Consider the following 25,518-nt stretch of genomic DNA (forward strand, 5'->3'; position numbering starts at 1 on the left):
ACAGATCTATGCTTGAATCTTACGTTCCTAGGGTTTCAAAACTTTTTCTAATTTTCTTGAAACTAAACCCTAATCTAACCTATTTTCTTCGCTGATGATAATTATGAACTTGGATTCATGAAATAAACGGTGAATCTTGGAGAAATTACATTTTAGGGTTTCGGTTTCAATTCTTCCTTGAATCTTTTCGAAGTTTTTGCTTCGATTCACCGTTTATTTATGCTTACCAGCCTTCAATGATGATTTAAAACGAAAAACGAGAAGGTTTTGTGGTTTTACCTGGAGATTCAAGTGAGAAGACGAAGAAGATCTTCGTGAATCCTCTCTGATGTTCCTGGTATATGATTTGTTGCTATGAACTGGAAAATGAACTGGTAAACTTTCTCTTCTTCTTCTCTGATTCGAATCTTTCTTCAATTCCTCTTCTTCTCCACTGTGATCGTACAAGTTCTCCGAACTTGTGCTTGAATTGCAGTGGTTTGAGTTCAGTGATGATGATTCAGCTTCGAATCTCTGAGAACTCTCACCAATTCATTGGAATTGTATTGAATTTTGGTTCTGAGGACCTAGGGTTTGTGATTGTTCTTCTGTGTTCTTGATTGATCCTGATTTTGGATCGTAACTGAATGGAGAGAGAATGTGAAATCTGTTTGTGATGTGGCACTGAATTTTGCTGAGTTGTTGCGTTCTGTTTGGGACTGTGATGATTGGGCCTCTTTATATAGGTGACATGTGTTCATGATAGCCAATGTGTGCTTGCCACCTGTCTGGACTTGTAACTAATTCGGCCTCTGCTGAGTTCAGGACTTGAGGGCCTTTCTGCAATTGTTGAAAATTCATGGACTATTCTGCAAGTTGAAAAAGGACTAGACTGCAGATAACTAAAAAAGGACCAAAAATAAACTGGACAAAAAGGACTTAGTTGTAATTGACCTAAAATAAAAGTTTGACCTAAAAAAAAATGAAAAGGGACTAAAGTGCAATTTTAAAAGTTTAAAGGACTGAAATGCAATTTTTGGGAACTTTTAGGACTAAAATGAAAAAATTAATAAAACTGAATTAAAAAACGTAATTTGGAAATAAACGTAAAGTGAAACCAATAAAAACACAAAATGGACTAAAACGAACCAATTACTTAAATGAGGTACTTTAAAGTAACCTCTCTCTGCCAAAATTTTGGGTGAAATGACCAAAATACCCCTGGGGCTAAACTGACTTAAAACGACTCAGATGCAATTTAAAAATGGATTTTTAACAAGGGAATTGAAGCAAGAGTTTATTTAAACCAAATGAAAAGACTCAGAGACAATTTTTAGAATTTAAACAGAGTTTTAACACATGAAAAGACTAAAATGCCCCTAGGGGCTTAACTGACTCAGAATGACTTCAAATGCAATTTTAAAATGGATTTTGACATAGAACTGAGATAAAGACTTATTCAAACCAGTTGAAAAGACTCGGGCAGTTTCTAAAGGACTAAAATGAGCTTGGACACCAAAAACGACCAAAATACCCTTTTATGTGAATTTTGCAAGTAATATTGAAATAAGATGCAGAGAAGGCTGTAATTGATCAGAGACATATTCAAATGACTTGAAATGCAAGAAAAGAGGAATGGAGCTAGTATTTTTAGGTCCAAAATTAGGGTATAACACCATTATCTATACTGATGTACCTCGATGTATTGAACAAATTATTGATAATGAAATGCTATAAGCATCTTTCTTTCTTTCAAAAAAAATGTAAAGGAAAAATCATATGATTACGATAAAGTGATATCTTTAAATACTACATGTTTTCTAAATTCTCCATCTTCTCCATATATTTGTCTTACTTTAATGATAACTTTTGTTGAATCTTGAGAAACTCCTCTTGATAAAGCTACATATAATTGGCCATGGCTGAAAACATGTTGTGGAATATAAATTCCAACATTGAGAATGGTATACTCTTGTGACTTATTTACGGTAAAAGCAAAAGTTAGTGAAATTCTGGCTTGCAGTAGACATATGTTGTATAAGATGTCCGGGACACCAATAATGTCTTATTCGATGTCCTGAACACTTAGTTAAGACAACGTAACACAATAAACAGTAATAAAGTAAAGTGCAGGGAAGGAAGAACACAATATATTTGGTAACCCAATTCAGTGCAACGTCACCTACGTCTGGAGGCATCCATGCCAAGAAGGGAAATCCACTATAATAGTATCAATTCAAAGTCCTATGTGAACAACCTCTGGTTCATGATCTTCTCACTTTATCACTACCCGTGAATTTCTACCTAGGACTCCCCCTGGATATGAGATCCCCTCTCACTTTCTTCATTTAATCACAGCCCCTGTGATTTCAACAATGATTATAATCAAATAGGAGAAACACTCCAATAAAAAAAACCTACTACTGCAAGATGCACTAGAGCGGTTTACAAATTAAAAATCACTTAATCAGTCCAGCTCAATGCATCAAGGTGATACAAAGAGAGGCTCGCAATTAACAAGGGCATAGACGAAACCCTAAATTGACTCTTGTCAGAACGATGACTTCAGTCCAAATACAACTCAACTAAAACAAACCATCTATGTGCTTAGATAATCAATGGCAGCTCGCAGAAAGGTATACAAAATAAAGCACAAGGCTTAACAGCGAAACCCTAAGAGACTCGATTCAATAATATTGATTTCGTGAATGAAACTAGGGTCTGAGTCTTCCTTATATAGACATTCAGCAGCTTGGGCATTTTCTTCACGGGCTAAACAATCAGAACACTAAACCGAATATATGGTCTTCACAATATTCTAGGAGCAAATATATTATTTCCTTGAATGTCTAGAAACACACACCTCTTGGAGCACAAGTCACGTGAATAAAATCTTTAATCAAACACAATATAAAAATCCAACACTTAATCTAATAGAAAACTGTTTTCTACTAAGCACAAAAGGAAGTCCTAAACTCACATTTGTTTTTAATTTAATTATGGGCAAGAATGCTTTTTTTTTTCCAGCGTTGTTTCCTAATAGGGTTTCCACATCCAAAATTTTCATAAACAAACCACAACATAATAATTTATCTCATCGGATGATCTGTATCATTTACATGAGCATGTTATTCAGTTTGTTTATTCATCAGGAGGTTCGCTAGTTCAGCGTTCTATGTTGCAGCTTGTTTGGTTATGTTGCGTTTGGTTATTGTGGAATAAAAGAAACAATATAATTTTCAAGAATAAGAAAGCTTCATTCACCAACTGTTAGATAAATTCAGGTTACATTCCTTTTGGTGGATGAAGATTACTAACTTTAATGTTCGTCTAAATTCTCATATGTGGTGGTCGATCCCGTTTGTTTGTATGAGCATCCGCTAATTTGTTTTGGTTTTGATTTCTTTGTGACTTGTTCGATTGTATACTTTCGAAGTCCATTTTGGCACACCTTGTGTTATAAGGAGTCTCCATTATTCGTAATATATTCTATTTTATCTCACGTATGTTTAAGAGGACTTACCTTTGAGATGATGGATATGATAAGAGTCACTATTTTACTCTCTACTTGCTTCTTTGAAAATATTTTATCTTAGTGTATCGACGATAATTTTCCTTTTCTTATTGATTATATTTATAGTGACATATACTTGATCTAGTTTACGTACGAAACAGACCCCTACAAAATACTTGATCTAGTTTGTTACACTTTTTTTAAGATAAAGGAAAAAAAATTAGACATATACTCATATCTTATTTGTTACACAATATATTTTGCATGGTAACAAAAAAAATTTGTGTTTCTTACACTTTTTTTAATATTTGAATTCACTCTCTTCCATTATCTTTTTTAAATGATAAGGAAAAAAATTATATATATGCAATTTGTTACATTTTATTTTAATATTTGAATTTATTACTTTTATCTATTTCTTATATGTGCTATTTGTATTGAAATTTGAGGAAAATTTTGGAAGGAAAAAAAAAAGCGAACCTAAAAGAGGCTATTTCTTTATATATATATATATATATATATATATATATATATATATATATATATATATATATATATATATATATATATATATATATATATATATATAGTATAGATGAAATGTAATAAGTTTCATTCTGTCAAAAAAAAAAAAAAACTTTGACCAAAAGGTACACAAAACACTTGTTTTTCATTATCAAAAATAGAAGCTGTAATTATTGTTATTTTAATAGAATCCGATAAATAATTTCCCAGCAAACATATTATTAAAAAAAAAAAAATCAAATCAAATGAATGTAAACCAATATAATTGCATTATTTATAAGCGGTTGACATTTTTTTTAGCATTATCCAAGATTGTATTATTGAAAGAGAACTACTTAACTTCTAAACATTGTATCCTAGACACATGTCAAAACTTAGTGTAGCTATTACAAGCGCGCTGAATGACAATATCCCCGGGTATGGCTTTATCTTCAAAAATCTTCTGATTTCGCACATGCCAGATGTTGTATAACAGCGCAGCTAAATCTATGATTATAGGCTTCTCATTATTGTAGATGAATGATTTGAGCCAATTAATGAAATCTGAGGTGGAGTTAGCTTGAAAGTTTATCCCTAGATTAGATCCAAAGAGCTCATGCCGAGAGTAGTCACACTTAAGAAAAATATGGTCAATGGTTTCAATTCCTTCCTCACATCTAAAACAAAGCAGAGAGAAGTTAGTCCTCTTTTATGCAATTCATCTCTAACAGGTAGAGCTTTGTTGATAATCCTCCAAAGCAGAACCCTATGACGAGGTATAGTGTCCAGCCCCCATAGCTTCTTCCAAATAGTGTCCATATCAGATCTGTTAGATGCTCCTTGATCCTGTTGAGTCTTCCACACTTGCTGGGCAAAGTAACCCGTTTTGACAGTGTATTCACTAGTATCATTGTGCATCCACATGAGGTTGTCATGGCTTGAGCTATAGGTAAGAGGGATTTGTTGGATAAGAGATCCCTCAAAAGGAATGAATATGTGCTCAATAAGATCTTTGTTCCATCTGGGGGGGTTGTCAAGCATAAGATCCTGAACCATGTTGACATTGTGAATACCAGGGTTATGAGTTAAAACCTTGTAGCCATTCTGTTGATGCAACCATTGGTGTTCCCAAATGTTAATAGAGGCCCCATTGCCCACCTTCCAACAGCAACCCTTGTTCAAAATCCAAGTTGCTTGTTGTAAGCTTCTCCAGGCATAACTAGGGGCATAACCAATTGTAGCCTGTAAACATCCGTTGTTAGGTAATATTTGGCTTTAAAAACTTTAGAGATTAGAGACTGATGGTTTGTGTGGAGCCTCCAGACTTGTTTGGCCAGCATAGCCAGATTAAAGTCTCTAAGGTTTCTAAAGCCAAGCCCTCCATCAATAGTTGGTTTAAGAACTTTATCCTTTCTGACCCAATGAATTTTCTTGTTGTCTCCATTACTTCCCCACCAAAACCGACAGACTGCCCTTTCAATTCTGTCACATGTTTCTTGAGGGATAAGGAAACAGCTCATTACAAAGACAGGTATGGCTTGAACAACAGCCTTAATCAAAACACCCCTTCCTGCAAAGGATAAGTTTTTCTCCTTCCAGCCCTTCATCTTTTTGATAACTTTATCCATGATATAATTGAAGTCCTGAACTTTAGACCTTCCAAATTGAGTAGGCAAACCCAAGTACTTGGTGATTTTGTTGGAAATATTGATAGGTAATTGGGCTTGGAATTCCTTTTTGATATCTTCTTTAAGCCTAGGGTTGAACACCATTTCTGATTTGCCTAAGTTTACTTTCTGACCTGACATGTCTTGATAGAGGAGAAGAGTTTTCTTGAGAAAATTTGCTTCCTTGGGATCAGACCTACAGAAAAATAAGCTATCATCAGCAAAAAAAAAGTGAGATATTGGTGGGGTAGTAGGTGCAACCTGAATGCCATGAAACTTGCCCTCAGCCAGTCCTTTGGTCAAAAGACCAGAGAGGACTTCTGCACAAAGAATGAACAGATAGGGAGACAAAGGGTCCCCTTGTCTTAAACCACGTTGGGGGCAAAAATTATTACTAGGATGACCATTAATGAGGACAGAAAAAGAGACAGTAGTAACACAGTTCATAATAGCTTTAACTAGATTAGGAGGGAAGCCCATGGTTAAAAGAGTTTTATTGAGGAAACTCCACTCAATTCTATCATAGGCTTTAGCCATATCTAGTTTAATACCCACAAGACCTTTTTTAGTGTTATTAGTCTTATAAATTTTATTGAAAACCTCAAAAGCTACTAAAATGTTGTCAGTTATGAGCCTATTAGGCAAAAAGGCACTTTGGTGTTCAGAAATAACATGAGGTAAAACTTTCTTCATCCTAATGGCAAAAAGTGACTCCTCATATTTAAGGAAATATACTCTTTTGACCCCCTAACATAGGGAACAGATCTACTCCAGTGGAGATTTCACTGGACACTCTCCAGTTTAAATCTAGACTACTAAAACTCCATCTCTCTTTTCTTTTCATTCTCTCTCTATCTTTTTGTATGGCTGTGATTTCACTGGACGGAAAAGTCACTGTAGGGAATCCTTTCCCCCTAACATAAGGGAAATATGCTCTTTAGATTCTTTATCTTTATAAAAAGTTGCGATTATGATCCCCTTTTTTTGGGTCATGTGGCGTCTTCTTAGCAATTTTGGAACGAAAGGGGCCAATTTTTTTTTTTGTTATGAGGTCAAAATCGTAACTTTTTAAAAGTTAAGGTGTCAAAAGTGTGTTTAAACCTTATTATTTTAATACCATCTGATAAATAATTTCCCATCAAACATATTATTAAAAAAATCAAATCAAATGAATTGAATGTAAACCAATATTATTGCATTATCTGTAAACATTTTTGTTTTAACATTATCCAAGATTGTATTATTGAAAGAGAACTACTTAACTTCTAAACATTGTATCCTAGACACATGTCAAAACTTAGTGTACTCTTTTAAACATGACCTTGCGAGGTCATTGTGTGATTGTTTGGTATCGCGGTGAACTTGGCAATATCACGATGCCGTCATGATACCTAACATGCACTAACTTAATATAAACCATAAACCTTTGGTTCTAATCTTGGCTCTGCCACTGCCACAAGTGGTTTAGCTTTTGTGGTTCCTCCATGAGATTCAGAGAGGTCAATACTAGACTGGTTTGGTGGCAAACTCCAAGTGAAACCATGGATCAACCTTGCAAATAACATAATAGTCATTGAAGTTCCAAGCATGACCCCTGAACATCCACGCCTTCCCGTACCAAATGTAATTAAGTCCAAACTGGGATCTGCCAAACTCAAATTAGACCCATCGATCTTAAGATGTCGTTCTGGATTGAACTTAAGTGGTTCTTTCCAAACTCTAGGGTTTATGCCAAGTCCTTGTCTCCTTAAATAAACATGGCTACCTTTTGGGATAAAGTAATTAGCAAGAGTTGTGTCTTTCATTGCAACATGGGGAAGGTTGAAATCGCAAATTGGGTGACGACGAAAAGCTTCTTTTGCACATGCCTTCACATAGTTTAGTTTGGGAAAATCGTATTCTTGCACTAGCCTTCCTTTTCCAACTACACTGTCTAATTCTTCAGTCGCTTTTTTAAGTAGCTCGGGTTGATTTATCAATTCAGCAAGTCCCCATTCAACTGCATTCGATGGATTATCAACGGCTGCAAGTGTCAATTCCTGTGAAATTTATCCCCATTAATATTATTTTCAAGACAATAATACAATATTAAATTTTTAATAATTTATTTAGTCCATTAGAAATAAGGGATTGTTTCTGTTTAAGATATTGTGAGTGTTTTTGTGTCTGTTTACCACAATCAAAATCATTTTTTTTTTCAAAAACAACTATTATGAGAAAAAATATTTTTTTTTTTTGTAGAATAAGTTACTAGATTCAAAAAAATAATCTCATTTCAAACAGTTTTAAATTTTTTTCTACAGATTCTCACATTTTAGAAAATAAATAATAAATGACCAGCTAGGTAAAAGGAGATGAAAAGAAGAGTTTAAGATATATACCAAAATATTGGACTTGATTTCCTGCTCAGTCAAAATGGAATTGTTTTCACCATCTTTGAGTGAGATGAGAACATCAAGCAAATCTTCTTTTTCTATCCTTTTTCCATTCTTCCATTGTTGAATTCTATCCTCAATGATAGGGTCATGATATTTCTTCATGATCTTACAAGCCTTCTTAATTATCCTTTCATGACCATCCAAGTCAAGACCCCTCAAACATGGCATGAAATCAGAAACAGAAAAAGCAAAGAGGTATTTCAAAACAGTAAAAATTGCTTCCACATATTCTATTTCCTCTAAGCCAGGTCCATAATCTTCACTACCATTACCAAAGTACCTTTTATTCAAAAGCAACCTCCTAATAACATTCCCTGAATAATATTGAGCAGCAACACTCACATTCACAGTTCCATCACCACCAATTTTGGTGCATTTGTTATAGACATAACGTACAATGTTATCGGCTTCTTCCACTCTCTTATCATGAAGCCATTTATGTCTAAGAGGGGAAACAAGCTCATTGCTAATAACTTTCTTCACTTTCTTCCATTGTTCTCCAAAGGGAGTGAGTGCTGTGGTTAGATAACCATTAGTAACATACTCATTTGACCAACTACTTGGTCTTGATGCAAAAATTGCATCTTGTTTTATACATAATTCACGTGCAATTTCAGGATTGCTAATTGTAATCACATGAACGTTACCTAAACGGATGCAAGCGATTTCTGTGTTGAGATCATTCATCATTTTTTGTATCCATCTAAATGTTGGCCTATTTGCAAGCATTTCAGGGAGGTTGCCTACTATAGGCCAAGGTGTTGGACCAGGAGGGAGTTTTGGTTTTGGTTTTTCAGATTTTTGGGTACTACGTTGGTGTTTGATGAGGAGTTTATAGACAAGTAACATGAGTATGAGATACCATAATGTTGTTGACAATTGGTCAGAAACAACAAAATATTCCATGAGACTTTGAAATTATTTTGTTCAAGCTGATGGGGGAATGGATACCTTTTTTTTTTTTTTGAAAGAGGGGGAATGGGTAAATGTTGAGTTAATTTAGATGCATTCTTCGCTTTATATACACAGTAGATTTCTAATGTGCTTTGAATTTGTGATGTTATTTTTAAGGCAATTTTGTTAAGATGTAATATTAGTCAAATAAATAAATTTGGGAATGAACTAATCTTGTAATAAAATAAAATTATTGAATTTAATTTGGAAAATCGTTTTGACTGATTAATTAATAAGATAAGATTGAAATCGTACACACTGTATTAGTTTTTTTGACACATGTATTTAGATAAGATTATGTTTATATTGCAATAGGTTTGATTCATCGTATAGATCTGTATACGCACCATTTGGTTAATTATAAAAATAGAAAAAATAAATTTGTATAATTGTTGGACAAATTGATAAGATTTCTACGTTGTATAAGACTGGTAGAATAGAAAGTTACAAAAATAACTTTTTGTTTTAGTGGTAAGCTTAATTGTTTGGATTGTATACATTGTATTGGGTTAGAGTTATCTAAATAGAAGAAAAAAAAGATGAGCTTTTATTTTTAAAAAAGTAGATAAACTAGTTTTTTTTTTGACAAAAGTAGATAAACTAGTTTTGAATAAATATATAAATTAAGAAAGAAAAAAAAAACTATTGTCCGTCTTTGGAAGATTTAAGAGACCTTCTGGTGGATAATGTTGTAGAGAAAGATCTTTATCATCATATCATTATCAAAATACATTTATCTTATACAAAGTCAAGTCATATGCAAGTCAGCGCGCCAACTCATCAATTTTGTACAGTCAGATAACATCAACTTTGAAAATCAAAGAATCTTGTAATGCGCGCCAACTCATCAATTTTGTACGGTCAGATAACATCAACTTTGAAAATCAAAGAATCTTGTAATGGCAAGATTGGAATCCAAAGTTTTTATCTTACGGGGTTAAATCAAAACACACTCAAATGACAATGGGTTAAATATCATTTAACCCAAAAAAAAAAAAAAAACAAGACCAAAAAAAAATTACGAAGGTTCATGATCATACACACTCCCATATCGAGATAAAAGTACAACATTACAACTCCTAACCCATTTCGAGATAAAAGTACAAGTGAACTTCCTTAAAAAGAAAAAAACTCCTAGTGAACTAACACCCCGTAGAGCTAAACAACAAAGATATGAGCGTAATCTACTTAATTAAAACAACCAAGAAAAAAACACATTTCAGGCTAAACACATGACATAAACCTAATATATAGCACCATTGGTCCTGAGCATAGGCGGAAGGGGTGAACGTCTAGGGCATCATTGTTTATAGACATCAAAATTGTTATTTTCATTTAGTTTTTTTTTAGGCACTAAAATTATTATTTTTATTTAGTTTTTTTGGCGGAATTATTTTTATTTAGTAGTTAGTACATGCATATATTTTTTTTAACTCACTTTGATTAATTCTATTGAAAATATTTCTTTTAGAGAACCTTGATTATAAATGAATCTTTTGCACCTAAAAATTCAAGAAGAAAGATATTTGAATAATAAAAATGGCACAACTTTATTTAAAAAAAAAACAAAATGAAATGAAATACGTTAACCAAACAAGTCCTTCCGAGCACAAGAAGTGTCAGAAGAAGACATGCCAAGAGTTTACAATGTTACATCACAAAACTAAACAATGACGGGACAACAAAGAAAAACAACTATGAAACAACAGTTAAACACGGAATGGGATTAAGACACCAATAATAGTATTCAAAAACAAAAGTAATATATTTCGCTTTCAACTATCAATACGATTGAAACTTAATTTTTTCACATAATGATTGCAAATTATCATCCTCTTGCTGAAAATGTGCATATTTCTTTCTTTCCAAATGATCTATGCACAATTAAGTCAGAAAATCTTCAAAGCTAAATGAGTCTGCTTTGAGAAACCACCTAAACAACATAAATAAGCAATATGGCCCATAATAGAACCCAATTTTACTATAACAAAACCTAACCAATTTGTAACCAATGATCAAATTATGTCGAAAAATGCACATATGATAAATAATTGATCCACATAAACATTCATTTCACAACCTCCCATACAAATTTGATTGTTATCCTAAAGCACCTCACTCTTGTACAAAATATCTTTAGTCAAAATATGGTTGAGAAGACGTAGACTTAAACTTTTAGAGGAACCTCTTTAAACCTAAAAATGTTAGTAGTAACCGGTACATTGTCGTTATTCCCTATTGCCGAAAATTGATATGCCCCACTTACGATGAAGGGGTTTGACGGATGTAATTGTCAAACCCACCTATCCTCCAAACCATCGTAAGACACACACAAAAAATCTTAAACACTATCCAACCTGCATAAACCAGATCCAATTAGCATTTGCATTCTATCTTTTAGTCGCAAGCAATTTAAATAATCTCGTCATAACCTGCACATCAACACAACCAATCATTGCAAGTCCATATCCTTACAATTGTGCTCCAGTGCAAGTCTATATCATTACAAATCTCTATTCAATTAAAAATTGGTTCTATTTTCCAATAATCAGCATTTCGTGATATGTTACACTCACCCTTAATGGCTAAATGAACAAACCATTACCTCCCACAAAGTAAGACATACAACAAATTCACTACTAGAAAAAGCAAAATTAGAGAGGGAAATTAGTGACGGAAAAAATAAAATCCCTCATAAATTTCTTGGTCGCAAAATTTAGTGACGGAATTTGAAAGGGATTTTATGTTTTCCCTCACTAAATTTCCCTCACTAATTTTTGTTTTTTTAGTAGTGATTAATTAAAGTTGTTATACTTGAACCCACCCTCCATGAGTCACCTACCAAATCACCAATCGAGTATATATTGGGCTCGATTGTTTAGGATTTTTTAAGAAAAAAATTACGTTTATTATTTTAATAGTGTTTGTGTTTTATTTTTCAAAAATTTATTTTGTTAAAAAAATCACTTTCAACTTCTAAATTCAATAGCTTTTCCAAAATAGTTTTTTATTTTTTTAAAAACAAGGAGTTTTTTGTTGTTGGTTACATAAAAACAAAGAGTTCAAGTGTAAAAGTTTCAAATCTTACAAAAAAAAAGATTGTTTTTATAATACAAGCATAAATTAATTTTAGCTTTTTCTTAAAAATCTCAAAAAAATAAAAATATATATCTATATTTTTTTTAAAAACAAAATCTTTTTATAAACCAAAACAAACATACCCATTATTGGATCCATCTTCATTAAATCTTCAATAGAAGTAACTTGAGTGCAGCCTCTAAGATTCAAGATCAGAAGAATAACGGTCCTAAAAATACATGATAATCCGATCATCACAACAACACAAGAAATGACCCTCCTGCGCATTTAATTAATCACATTGTACCTTCCTCAAACAACAAACGAAAGCAAAACCAATCCAATCTATAGATTTACAATTCACTGCACTCTTATCCATTTACCTTCCATACAAGATCCATTTTTAGCCAAAGATCTTTTGATATGATAAAATGAAACATTACACAAGGCAGTCAACGTAGTTCTCAGGGGTATTCTTTGTCAAAAAAAAAAAAATATAGTTCTCAGGGGTATTTGTGCATTTGCCAAGGGTTTGGTCCGTGTGATATATCTCGTTTTTTTGTAGTGACTCATTCAACCTTGACACTCAAGAAATGTCGTTCTTAGAATATGTTCTAGATTGGGCCTTCGCCCACAAAGACAGCCCATTGGGCCTTCGCCCACAAAAACAGCCCAGCAAGCATAAAGCCTATAAGGCCCAACGATCCAAGAGGCGAGTCCACAAGAAGTGCACCAGAAGCTCTGTGCCGCTTAATTACCGCACAGAACTACGCCTTGAAGCAATCTCCACCATTGGAGCCCTCACGAACAGGTTCCGTAAATAACGTTGCATATCACGGAGACGGTTATAAACCTCTTCGCCTATATAAGTGTGACATTACGTCACGCTCAAGGTACAATTCATTCACCACTTTTTAGCACAAAATCCACCTCTTTCTCTTACTGAATTGAGCATCGGAGTGCTAAGGTCCTTGCAGACACCATTATTCTCTGTCGTAGATGCTTGCTCTACTCCACATCGGAACCTCTCTCTCTACCGCGTTGGAGCCATTTCTACCGAAGAACCATCATCAACACTTCTTTGTTCTGCACCGGACATGACATTTGGCACTAGAAGGAGGGGATCGTCCATTGATTCCCATCGACTTTTACGATTACTTCGTTGTAACTGTTTCCAGTTATGTGTTCCTCCATCGTAACAGATTTCGTTTAAGTGTTCCTCCACCGTAACGGTTCCAACAACACTTCAAATACAAGGTAATGGCCGGAACTAGAGCAAGAAACACTGGCAAAAGAACTTTTGCCACCATCGTCGAAGTTTAATCCGCAATCCAAACGTTTGAGAATCGCTCACAGCTGATTCTCACACCAGTAGTTCAAGATGCGAACAACGTCGTGACTTTTCCAACAATCACGAACAACGTGATTCCTTCCGCGGTGTAACGCACGATTCCAATCCCAACGACGATGGTTCCGCCACCAGCTCCACCACCTTTTGTTTCCAACTATTGGTGACTCCTCCACCGTCTTCAACTATTGATGTTACCAACACTAACGAACTCTTGGTAAATACCATGAACATGATTCAGCAATAGAACGAGAGGCTTTGAAGAGTGGACCAAAATCAAGAGAAGATTCCAACAGAAATCGCAACACAGCACGGAGTTTCACAACGTAAGCAGCGAAACGTCACTCCGATGAAGACAACAGCAGTTGTTTGCAACATCGAAGGAGTGGTGGAGACTCTCCACCACCTCATCACAACCGTAGAGACTCTCTACCTCCTCATCGTAGCCATAGAAGGTATGAAGAATACTCTCCTGCACGACATTGTTCCCATCATAGACGAGGTTTGTTCACGAGAAAGATCATAGATTTCTCCATTCCACACTCTTTCGAGAAGAGTAAAGATCCTCTCCAATTGTCAAAATAAATAGAGTATGCAATTTTGAGAGAGATAGACACACAAAAATATACAGTGAATCATACCACTAAGTGGGTCCCACCAGGGGCGGACCTTGGGGTGTGCAAAGAGCTCAATGGAGCTGGGCCTCCCCAAGGTATGGGCCTTAGAAAAAAAATTATAGCCCAGTAGTACTATTAAGTACTACCCCACTAAAAAAATTCCTCATTCTCTTTCTCTCTGATACCACATGTTCCATCACTCCATCGGACTTTCCTTTTCTTCTTCTCCGATCTGATTTCCTTTTCCTCTTATATTGTCTAGTTTTAGGCCTATTAGAATTTGGTCCTCTTGCTTTTGGTGTTAGGTGGGTGTTTTATTGGGAGGGTGGTATGAGGTTCCTCATGTATACGGTAATGATTTTCACCTTTGGGTGTATCGCATATATACGGCACCTTGTATTTATTTTTTTAAAAATTAAATAGAACACTGTTCATTTAAAAAAAATAAGTTTTTATTTTATTACGGGCCTCTTTTCATTTACAGAGTCGAGCCTCCGGTAAAGCTGTCAAAACGGGCGGCCCGGCCCATTTAGGCCCGGCCCAGTCGGGCAACGGGCTTTTTAGGGCCGGGCTAAAGAGCCCGGTTCGAATATGGGCTGGAAAATTGGGGCCCGAGCTCGGCCCTGCACGGGCTAACGTGCCAACCCGGCCCGCAGGGTTTTTTTTTTTCATTCTTATGCTTTCTGTTATGTTCCTTATGCTGAGAGGCAGAGTCCTTTTGTGAAACTTGAAGCCATGGGAGAGGAAGAACAAAAAATAGAGGAAACCAAAACAGAGGAACCGCAAATTGACGTGTACCACTCATTGATAAAGTTTGGGAATTGCTTTAAATCCAAAAACAAAGTTCAATTAAGCAATCACATAGTAATATACAAGATGGGTTTCAAAGCTTTACTTGTGTGTTCCTTTGAATTTTTCTATAGCTATGGTTTCTCAATAGCTCAAATGGTTCCTGCTGTTTATGTTTTTGGAGATTCACTAGTAGATGTTGGCAACAACAATTACTTGCTCTTTCCATTGCCAAGGAAAATCATCGTCACTATGGAGAGAATTTGACAAACCACCTGAAAGACATGAAGCCAGTGGTAAAATTTGACAAGGTTTTTTGGCAAAAAAAAAATTGTATTTTTTGGCGGGCTGGCGGGCCGCCCGGAGCCCTAACGGGCGACGGGCTTTTTCGGGCCGGGCTAAAAAGCCCTGAAAAAATTCGGGCTGCAATTATTCGGCCCAGGCCCTGCATTTTATTCGGGCTTTCGGGCCGGCCCGTTGGGCCCGACCCATTTTGACAGCTCTAGCCTCCGGATTCGTAGGAACAGCCCTGGGTCCCACCATCATTGATTATTTTATACTTTTTTCAAACTTCTTTGTGCCTTTTATCAACTATGAACAAAACGGAAGAAGTTGTGAAGAACAAACAACTCTACAGAGGGAGTGACAACAAACGCCGTGATGATGGAGACAAGGAAAAATGCAAGGTATATCGCTCTCGCTTCTCTGAATACACTCCATTGAAAACCTCACGAGAACAAATCCTGCAGGAGTGCACGAGCAAAGAGTTTAAGGATCCAAGCATTAGAGACTTAACCCCCCCCGAAGGGGATTTCTCGAACAAACAAATTCAAGTATTGCAAATTTCATAAGTGTGTCGGTCACGACACCAATGATTGCTTTCAACTGAAGGACAAAATTGAAGAATTAATAAAGAACGGGAAATTCAAACGCCTTGCCAAAGATGATTACCGCAAATGTGATAATAAAAAGGACAAAGATTCCCCCACAGAAGTCTTCATGCCATAGTGAATCCCTAAAGAGGAAACGATTTACTAATCGGGATGATACACCACCAAGAAAGGCACTTGATAGATATTTGGCAAGTGTACCAAAACTATCTAAGTAATAAAATTTATAAGTTCGTATCCTTATGGACTGTTTCAATTTCTACTCGGCAAAAACGTTAAAATTAAGGATGTATTAAATTTATAGGGTTGCCATAGGGAGTTGAGTTGATTGCATAAAAATAATAAATTGCAAGTAAATAAACTGGTTGGAAGATTATATGGAAAACAGATGATTAAGCTTTCGAATCCTCTATTGGGTCTCTGTGGTAGCTAAATTCTCTAAGTTCTCAATGTAAATTCAGCCTTTACGACAAATTAACTTATTAACTTTGATCAATCTCTTGACTCAAAGCCCTTTCCTAGGTTATAACCTTTTAATCTCTTAAACAGATTGAATAACCGCGGAAGCGATGTCAGAACGTTAATTTATATGTCATAACCCTCAATTTCCTATCTCTAGGTTCCTAGTGTTGAGTTAAACAAAATTACTATTTCAGGATCAAAAGCTAGGGCTAGTAGTCATTCAATTCCTAAAATCAATTTATGTGATTGCAAGAAGCTAGGGTTAATAATCATACAAACAATCATATGAAAAACAATGAACATAAATAATTCTGAATAAAGACTGAATTATATTGATAACAATAGAGTCAAAAGCTACATGGATTCACAGATGCAATAGATTCATCTTGGCTTAATCAAAGGAAATTAGCTACTCATGTTCGAAATAAACAACATAAAAAGAAAATAAAACCGAGAGTTTCGTAGTTGCCGACCTTGCTCCTGAATTTCTTCTCAATTGATGTTGTTGTTGTGCATACCGTAGCTGCTCTCTTCAATCGCACATACTGTTGTGCGTGATGCTTTTGTGCGTGTTCCTGTTCCTCCAACCTCATTTGGTTCGTGTGCCTCCTTGGTATTTATCTCCTTTCACTTGTGCTGCACGTTGGTCAACCCCCTAGGAATAAAAGCCCACGTCCCTTTATGTTTCAGCATGTTTCCACTTGTTCATTTCCATCCTTTTTTCTTTTGTTGCACCTCCTTCTTTCCAACTTAAAGCCAATTCACTCAAAAGTCCTTTTATTATTGGCCATCGTAACATTTAAGTTGCTAATGTTTTCTTCTTTTTAATCATAGCTTATGACCACACACAACAGATAACCAAATAATAATACTAATAGTAATATTTCACCGTTTGACTCAATAAATTAAAAACAAAACTTTATTTAAAATGACTCTAAATTAAATACTAAACTAATAAAAATAGAATTAAAATTTGATTAAAAAGACTCTAAAAATGTGATATGACGGACTGTCATCAGCACTCAATGTCGTTGGTGGGGGTGTAAAACAACATGAGAATGATGATGAAGATAAACATGAGAGAAAGAATACCTTCCTCGGCACCATCATGGGAGGATTTCTTGTGCTCCGGAATCCGTCCAAAGGAACGATGAAGAGGAAGATGTTGAAATATTGGTTGTCAACGTCACCAAACCGTACGCAGCACCACCAACAAAAGACCCAACCTCGTCTTCAACGATGAAGAAAAGAGGAACAAAATTTCAAATGAAATATAACCACTAGTTGTGGTGGCTGCTATGCGTAATCACAACGTATGAAGATGCCTGGTCAACAAGAAGAAGTTCATACGACATCACGTACTAGGATGCCTTCGAAAACTTGTGGTTAAAGAAAGAAGATTTGTTGTCATACGACAGTATCGACCTCCAAGGCTTCAACGGAACTATAACACGCCCTTAGGGAGTCATAGAATTAAAGGTTTCTTTCGGCAACATTAACGTTTTGTTCTTGGTAGTCCCATGCAAATCGGTCTACAATTTCACATTGGAAAGGCCAACCTTAGCGGCTCTAGGAGGAATCTCTCTCATTGTTGTCATGTGATTCAAAAAGACCTTGAATTGCTTCGTCGTGTGATGACTTTGGAGAACAATAAATAAGCAGAACCTTTCACTCCTTATCTGACGAAGAAGCAGAAAAAACCACTAAACAAAATCAATTCCTACAACACTCGCTACATGGGTGATCCCAAGGGTGGTTGAGCAACACTTTTTGTCTAAGTCTGAAATTCTGGCTGGCTAGCAACAGAATGTTCTATGCGATGTTCCAACACCAGGCACAGATTATGGATGTTGAATGAGATGTTTAGAACATCGTGCTAGCAGTGGACATAAATAACAAGCAAAATAAAGAACAGAAAATAAAAGGCACAAGAGAATTGTTAACCCAGTTCGGTGAAACGTCACCTAATCTGGGGGCTACCAAGCCAGGAAGGAAATCCACTAGTGTAGTCCTTATTCTCTAGCTCTCAGCAAACCACGTTTGCACTAAAGACCTAGGACCTACCCGTATTGACTTCAACCTAGGAACTCCTAGATCTGAGATCCCATCTCACTTCCTACAGTCAATCACAGCCCCTGTGATTATCAGATTATCAACACAACAAAAGAGATGAAGTCACAAATTACAACTCAATGTAACACAGTCCTTAACATGTATCAAGATGATACAAGAAAGGCTCACAATAAAACAGTACTAAACTTGCATCAACACGATACAAGAGTAGACACACAAAAGACTCAAAACCCTAAAACTAGATTTTTTTGAATGACGGGTTGAATAATTCTCCAGGTCTTGCAGCCTTGTTTAAATACTGAAGCAATACGGGTCAGATACTTTTTCGGGCTTCAGATCAAACTGGTGATCCATTACTCAGTCAACAGGACCGGTTAAGGAAACTCCTAAAATATAGGCAAATCTTTAGGAACATTATGATCACCTTCAAAACTTTCCTAAGTTGTTAGCACTTCCTCAGGAAATCACATCTGTTAAATATCCAACAAAGTCTCTTCATTTAAATTCACTCTTAGCTTATCCAAAAAAAAAAAAATTAACATTGAGCAAAAATTTCTTTTCATTTAACTTATTAAACATATCAATTTTAAATTAATATTTCTATTTATTTTTAGTCTTTATCTTAAATGTATATATTTGAATAGATTTTAAACTATTAAATTATCTAAAAAAATAAATTGTAATGAAAATAAATTTTAAAAATTAACTATATTAATTTAAATTTATAATTTTTAATATAAATTCCTAATCATTATTTAAAATAAATTTTAGTTTACTACATATATCAAATTGTTTCATTTTTTTAAGGGTATCAAATTTTTTAAGTCTCTATTGGATCTTTTCGGCTGGCTTTTTCTCATTTCAAAAATACCCTCAAATTTCAATACAAATAGCATATATAACAAATAAATAAGAATAAATTCAAATATTAAAACAAAATGTAACAAACTGTATATATCTGATTTTTTTTTCCTTATCATTTAAAAAATATAATGGATGAGAGTGAATTTAAATATTAAAAAATAAACACAATATTTATTTTTTTGTTACCACACAAAATATATTGTATAACAAACATGATATAAGTTTATGTCCAGTTTTTTCCCTTTATCCTTAAAAAAAAGTGTAACAAACTAAATCAAGCATATTTATACTATACTATATATAAAGAAAATAGGAGATTTTGGGCTGACTTTTTCATTATCCCAATTATACTCTTAAACAACTTTTCATGTAATAATATTTGTTGTTGGTGTCATTAAAAAGATAAGAATTTATATTATATTTTTTTATATTACCCGTTGTCATTCTTAAAGATAAACATGATTAGTTTGGTTTGTTATAATTTGAAAATAACATCCATTTATATTTATACTTTTAATCAAAATTAAAATTTCATAAAAAACACCGTTCATAATTTTCAAACATTAACGCAATAAAAAAAAGCCAAAAGATGGACACATGAGTGATTTTCGTGCATATTTGGAGAGAATGAAACTATTGTGCCGATGCATTGGCGAAATATGGCCATAATTAGGGGTGGGAATAGGTTAGGCCGAGCTAGGGGCAAGGCCTAAGTCTTGCCTGCCAATTTTTTTTTAAAGCCTAAGCTTGGCCTACGGCCTGTCATAGACCTACCTTTTAGGCCTGAGCTTGGCCTTTTGAAAGTCTTCTACGACCTGCTAGCCTGTTTAAAAGCCTATATCTTATGAACATCTTTAAATAAGCAATGTGATTTAAGTTTAAATAGACTAGCGAACTAATAGATCAATTAGATTAAACTCTATTTTGATAATCAACATGTGGTTTTAGGGAATTTGACAATATATCGTATCATATTTCAATTCTAGTTTATAATAATACATTTCTATATGCAAAAAATAAATGTATATTAATAAGCTTAAATTACTGAAAAAGTTAACAAATTTATATTTTAATTCAAAGTACAAAATATAGTATAATAATAAATAATATTATTCATGTTTACTTAAATAGGCCGGTCTAATAGGCTTAAGAGGTTTTTTGAATGGTCTGTGGTCTGACCTTTTAAGCTAAGTAAGCTTCTAAAAAGCCTAAGCCATCTCTATTTAAGAAAGCCTAAGCCATCTTCTAAAAAGCCTAAGCCTAAGTGGTCTGACTTGACCTATTGATGTAGGATTTTTACATCTCATAGAACTATTTATACGTGAGTATAATATAGAATTGTTTCCACAGGGAGTTGCGTATATCTTAAGCATTTCAACATAATTTATTGTATTAAGTGTTTGGGTTTAAAATGTTTGTTTGTGTAAACCTATAAGCTATTTGACATAAAATAAAATAGAGAAGAGATAGGGCTATTTCGCTTGGGGTCAGAGACACTCAACCAAGCGTAACAGCTGTAATCTCTCGATCAAATAACGGATTCTAGCTTTTTAAACGATTTTATCACAATCACTCGACAATATCATTTGTGTCCAAATGATATCGTTATTTCTAAGGGATTGTTTAAAAGTCGATTTCCCAAACTATTTAAACGATCACAAAGTCGATTGGATCGTTTAATCGATGATTTCCCAATCTATTAAACGACCCAAAAGCATTAAGTTCTAGATTAAAAGTGATTATCAAATATTAAAATCTATGTCTAGAGTGATAACTTAAGATAGATTGTTATTCTATTTCTTATATCCAAAAGTATTTGTCAATATCATTTTGAATCTCAATAAAGCATTAAATACAAGAATAATAACAATATTGAATAAATAAGCTAGCACCATATGTTAAAAGATCAAGAGTTTACATAATAGCTTGTTTGAATACCTCAAAACCCACAAGGGTATATGTAGCTACATATGTCTATGATAGCTTTGCAAAGGATGAAGAAAAGATGAAGATTCCATGCCTAGACTCATGATGTCTGAACAAATCATGGGTTGAATCTACTCTTAACTACCTTGCTTTGTGTTTCTCTCTCTAGAAAAGCCCTAGTTCTTTCTCTAAAAACCAGAAAAATGCAATAAAACAGTAATGGATAATGTGGAAAGAGAGAAGAAAACTATTTATATGGGCAGAATTCGTGTCTGCACGCTTAAGCGTGCAGTGGTCGCTTAAGCGTGCCAGCAGAATATCTTCCGTTGGCCATTGATGAGCTGCCACGTGTGCCTTATCTACTGCAGATGAAGGGACTTCGCTTAAGCGTTCTGGAAGCGTGCAAGAAGCGTGCAAAAGAGTTGCTCTCTGGAACTTGCATGCTTAAGCGTGCTGAGGTCGCATACGCGTGCTGCTTGAACTTTGGGGGAGCGTGCAGCAAGCGTCCTGTAAGCGTGCTGATGAGGTGCTCTCTGGAACTTGTACGCTTAAGCGTGCTGAGGTCACTTAAGCGTGCATCTTGGATCTTGGAAGCGTGTGGAAAGTGTCCTGAAAGCGTGGAAGGGTTATGGCTACTGGAACTTGCACGCTTAAGCGTGCTGAGGTCGCTTAAGCGTGCTGACTTTAGTTCATGAGCTTCTTTCTTGTTCCTTGCTTGTCATTTTCTGCATAAGAGGGACGAAATTAGGCATATAAAGCATAAATGATGAAATTACAACAATTGATTGCTTTTCCTTAGATAACTTGCAGAACAAGTCACTAAAATGCCTATTTTAACATATGAATTATAATACTTTTGAGCAGTTATCACCTGTCGTAGGCTAGGTCATAGACCTCTGTAGACCGGTCTGACCTATTCCAATCCCTGGCCATAATGTAAATATTTTTACTTCGTAAGATGAATTACCTCTTTTGTTAGTTATTTTTTTCGATAGGGGATATGCAGGGTTGTCTAATTTTAATTTTAGGTTTATTTCTTGATTGATTGGGTTCCGTGGATTCCCCCCAATGTTGTAAGTTGTAACCTTTTTGTTTTTTGTTTTAATAAATTTGATTGATAAAAAAATATATTATAATTTACATTCTTAGCGTGAAAACTATTATTTTATCCTATCCTATCCTATTAATTTCCAATTTAGTCTCCAACTCATTATAAAAATTTAACTGAAGAGACATGGTAGATCATAAGATGATAAGATTAACGTGTCTTATTTTGCTAACACAAATAATTGAGACATGATATGAATATCACTCTCTCCAAGGACCGTCTTAACAAATTTGTCGGCCCTGTTCTGGTTTTTAAGGATGGTAAAAAAAATTAAATTTTGGTCCCCAAAAGACTAAATAAGACACTAAAATGAAAATTATTAATAAAAATCACTCCTGCGGGAGTTGAACCAAATAAAAATCACTCCTGTGGGAGTTGAACCAACATAACATACAAACACCCAATTAAAGGTAGGCGCTCCACTAAAGCACATTGTGTTGTTTAAAATATTTTTTTTTGGTGGCCGGGGTTTGAACCTCGGTCCTTGCATATTTTATGCATTGTCCATACCAACTGAGCTAAGCTCACGAGGACGTTGTTTAAAATATTTGCGCATTAACGATATATAACTATTAATTAAGTACCTTACATATAAACAAAAAATATATGTTTTGGGCCCCCATATAAAAAATCGAGGACAAGTGGCATAGCCCAGCCTAGACGGGCTATGGGTCGGCCCTGATCTCTCCCATTCTTCTATCAATTGGACCTAAAATATTATTATTATCAATGATATGGATGGACATGTGGTAGAAATAGTCATATCAAACCCCCGCATTAGGAAAAAAAGGTTAAATATGTTATTGATCCCTGTAAATATATGAACTTTTTGTTTTAGTCCTTCTAAAATTTTCCTTCAACTTTTAGTTCCTATAAAATTTTCAATCACAACCTTTGGTCCCTATTTTTAAGTTCATTTTTGTATTTTTTTTTTTTAATAAAATTGTGCAGAAATGTGTAGAATATTGTAAAAAAAATTCCCAAAAAAAAATTAGAATTTTTTAACAAAACATAAATTAAATATGAATTTTTAACTGTCAAAAATATAAAAATTCATATTAAATTAATGTTTTGTTTGAAAAATTTTAATTTTTTTTAGGAGAGATTCTTACAATATTATGAATTTTCTGCAAAATTTTATTCAAAAATATGAATTCTACATATGAGTTTACTTTAAAAGAGGGACCAAAAGTGAAGATGGAAATTTTTTTATGGACTAAAAGTTGAAGAATTTTTTTAGAGGGACTAAAACGAAAAGTTGACATATTTATAGGTACTAAAAACATACATAACCCAGAAAAAAAATGCTTCCACCCTCAATATAGGGATGGACACCAATTGGTTTTGTCCTAAAAGTCCTAATTCGAAAGAAATCAAAATGAAGAATATTAAAAAAAAAAAAAAAAAAATAGACAACCGAAAAGAAATTCATACACAAGAAAGTAGATATGTATAATTTGGACGTTTGACTTAATTCATGAGGTCAAATTGCAAAAGAGAGTTGACCTGGGGGCTAACCCATATTTATTTGAGATTTTCTTTTTTCATTTCCGAGCTTCTCGCGCACCTTTCAAAATTCCAATTTTGCCCCCGTTTAGATTGTATAATCCAAACTCTTTTTTTTTTTTTTTGCAGAATTTTGGATTATATAATTTGAATCATGTAAAACTCATAAAACATATTATAATTGATCGAAGGTCTTTGTTGACCATCTTAACGTCCCTAAAAAAAAACGCAAACACATGATTGGGGATAGTATGAATAGTCAGCATTGGCCATGGTATCATAACTCACTCTCAAAGAATAAGCAAGAAAGAAAAGAGAAGAAGGAATAAAGAGGGGATTTGCAATGAAAATGGAGAAGAACGCAGGGCTATCTATAGCCACAACGCCATCCTAAACTATTAATACAATCAAAGAAAACGTGTAAAATGAACCAAACATGTAAGAAAAATGCATTAAACACGCAACAAAACATCCAAACATTGCTTGCAACACCAATTTCTACATTCTGGCATATTTCGGATTTTATAATCCATAATAATCATTATAGATTGGTTCAAATTATATAATCTGAGAATTTGTTAAAATTTTTGCTTTGTAGGCAGTGGCAGATCTTAACTTATTTTCTTAGGGGTACCAAACTATTATGGAATACATATTAAAATGATTCAAGTAATAGCAAAAGAAGTTAAGTGCTCTGGTGGTTTGATTTGTTGTAAACATGCGTGGTTGGTGCAGGTTTGAGATCTCAAGGGGCGTTTTTTTCGATAAAATATTAAAAATACATAAGAAATATATATATATATATATAAAAAAAAAAAGACACTTACGAAGGGTCGAACAAAGTGTCTTTTTTTTATATATATTTCTTATGTATTTTTAATCTTTTATCGAAAAAAACGCCCCTTGGGATCTCAAACCTGCACCAACCACGCAATGATTCAAGTAATAGCAAAAGAAGTTAAGTGCTCTGGTGGTTTGATTTGTTGTAAACATGCGTGGTTGGTGCAGGTTTGAGATCTCAAGGGGCGTTTTTTTCGATAAAATATTAAAAATACATAAGAAATATATATATATAAAAAAAAAAGACACTTACGAAGGGTCGAACAAAGTGTCTTTTTTTTTATATATATTTTTTATGTATTTTTAATATTTTATCGAAAAAAACTCCCCTTGGGATCTCAAACCTGCACCAACCACGCATGTTTACAACAAATCAAACCACCAGAGCACGAAGGGTTGAACACACAACCTTTAACATTTTGAGGCCCCCCCTTTCCACTGCAACCACTAAGAATTGTTGTATATATAGGCATATTACTATATATAAAGTAAATTTGGGGGATGCCATGGCCCCTTCCTGTCCTGAAGAGATCTGCCACTGTTTGTAGGGTTTGCCACCTTTAATATTAGATAATTTGAACCGTGTTTAGAACATAGAATATTGAAAAAACTGTCATTAAATAAAAATCTACAACAACAACATAAATTATACATAACAATTTCAACAACGTAAAATAACAAAACTAAACTCAAACAAAATCTCGGATCATCCAAACTAAATCCTTCATCGAGTCTATCCATGCAAGCCATGATTACCTCATAGGTCCTGGGTAGAATCAAACTTTCCCTAGCATCATGAGTTTTTTTTTACTAAGGTAGCATCTATCTTGATCGGTCCCTTTGAACTTTGCTGACCAAAATATAGAGAACATGGTTCTCACGTCGTCACCGTAGTTTCAAAGATTCATATGTTTGAGTCTATCGACGAATGATGATACTCAACAATGTCCACCTTTCTTAT

At 34.3% G+C, this 25,518-nt stretch overlaps 1 protein-coding gene across 2 annotated transcripts; it reads right to left on the reverse strand.

Moving 5' to 3' along the window:
- Window positions 1-6,833: 6,833 nt before the first annotated feature.
- Window positions 6,834-9,276, reverse strand: LOC146900571 (isoleucine N-monooxygenase 2-like). 2 transcript variants are annotated; one of them, XM_085735867.1, is made up of 3 exons: window positions 8,750-9,276; window positions 8,046-8,617; window positions 6,834-7,703 (listed from the first exon to the last, which is right to left on the reverse strand). In XM_085735867.1, exons 1-3 carry the CDS (start codon window positions 9,006-9,008, stop codon window positions 7,071-7,073), a joined length of 1,464 nt encoding a protein of 487 aa, XP_085591993.1. In that variant the 5' UTR covers window positions 9,009-9,276; the 3' UTR covers window positions 6,834-7,070. The 2 variants fall into 2 exon arrangements, with proteins under 2 accessions (XP_085591993.1, XP_085591992.1); XM_085735866.1 differs by having other exon boundaries at window positions 8,046-9,276.
- Between the last annotated feature and the right edge of the window lie 16,242 nt (window positions 9,277-25,518).

Source organism: Medicago sativa, chromosome 8 (assembly GCF_051527215.1).
Source record: "Medicago sativa cultivar Bolivia chromosome 8, Bolivia_mono, whole genome shotgun sequence".
NCBI classification, from domain to species: Eukaryota; Viridiplantae; Streptophyta; class Magnoliopsida; order Fabales; family Fabaceae; genus Medicago; species Medicago sativa.

Excerpts from the sequence above, each read along its gene's own strand:
- LOC146900571 (XM_085735866.1), bottom strand. The coding sequence starts at position 9,008 with ATGGAATATTTTGTTGTTTCTGACCAATTGTCAACAACATTATGGTAT. Across the intron at positions 7,704-8,045 it reads AAATCAAGTCCAATATTTTG|GAATTGACACTTGCAGCCGT; the intron begins GTATATATCTTA and ends TAAATTTCACAG.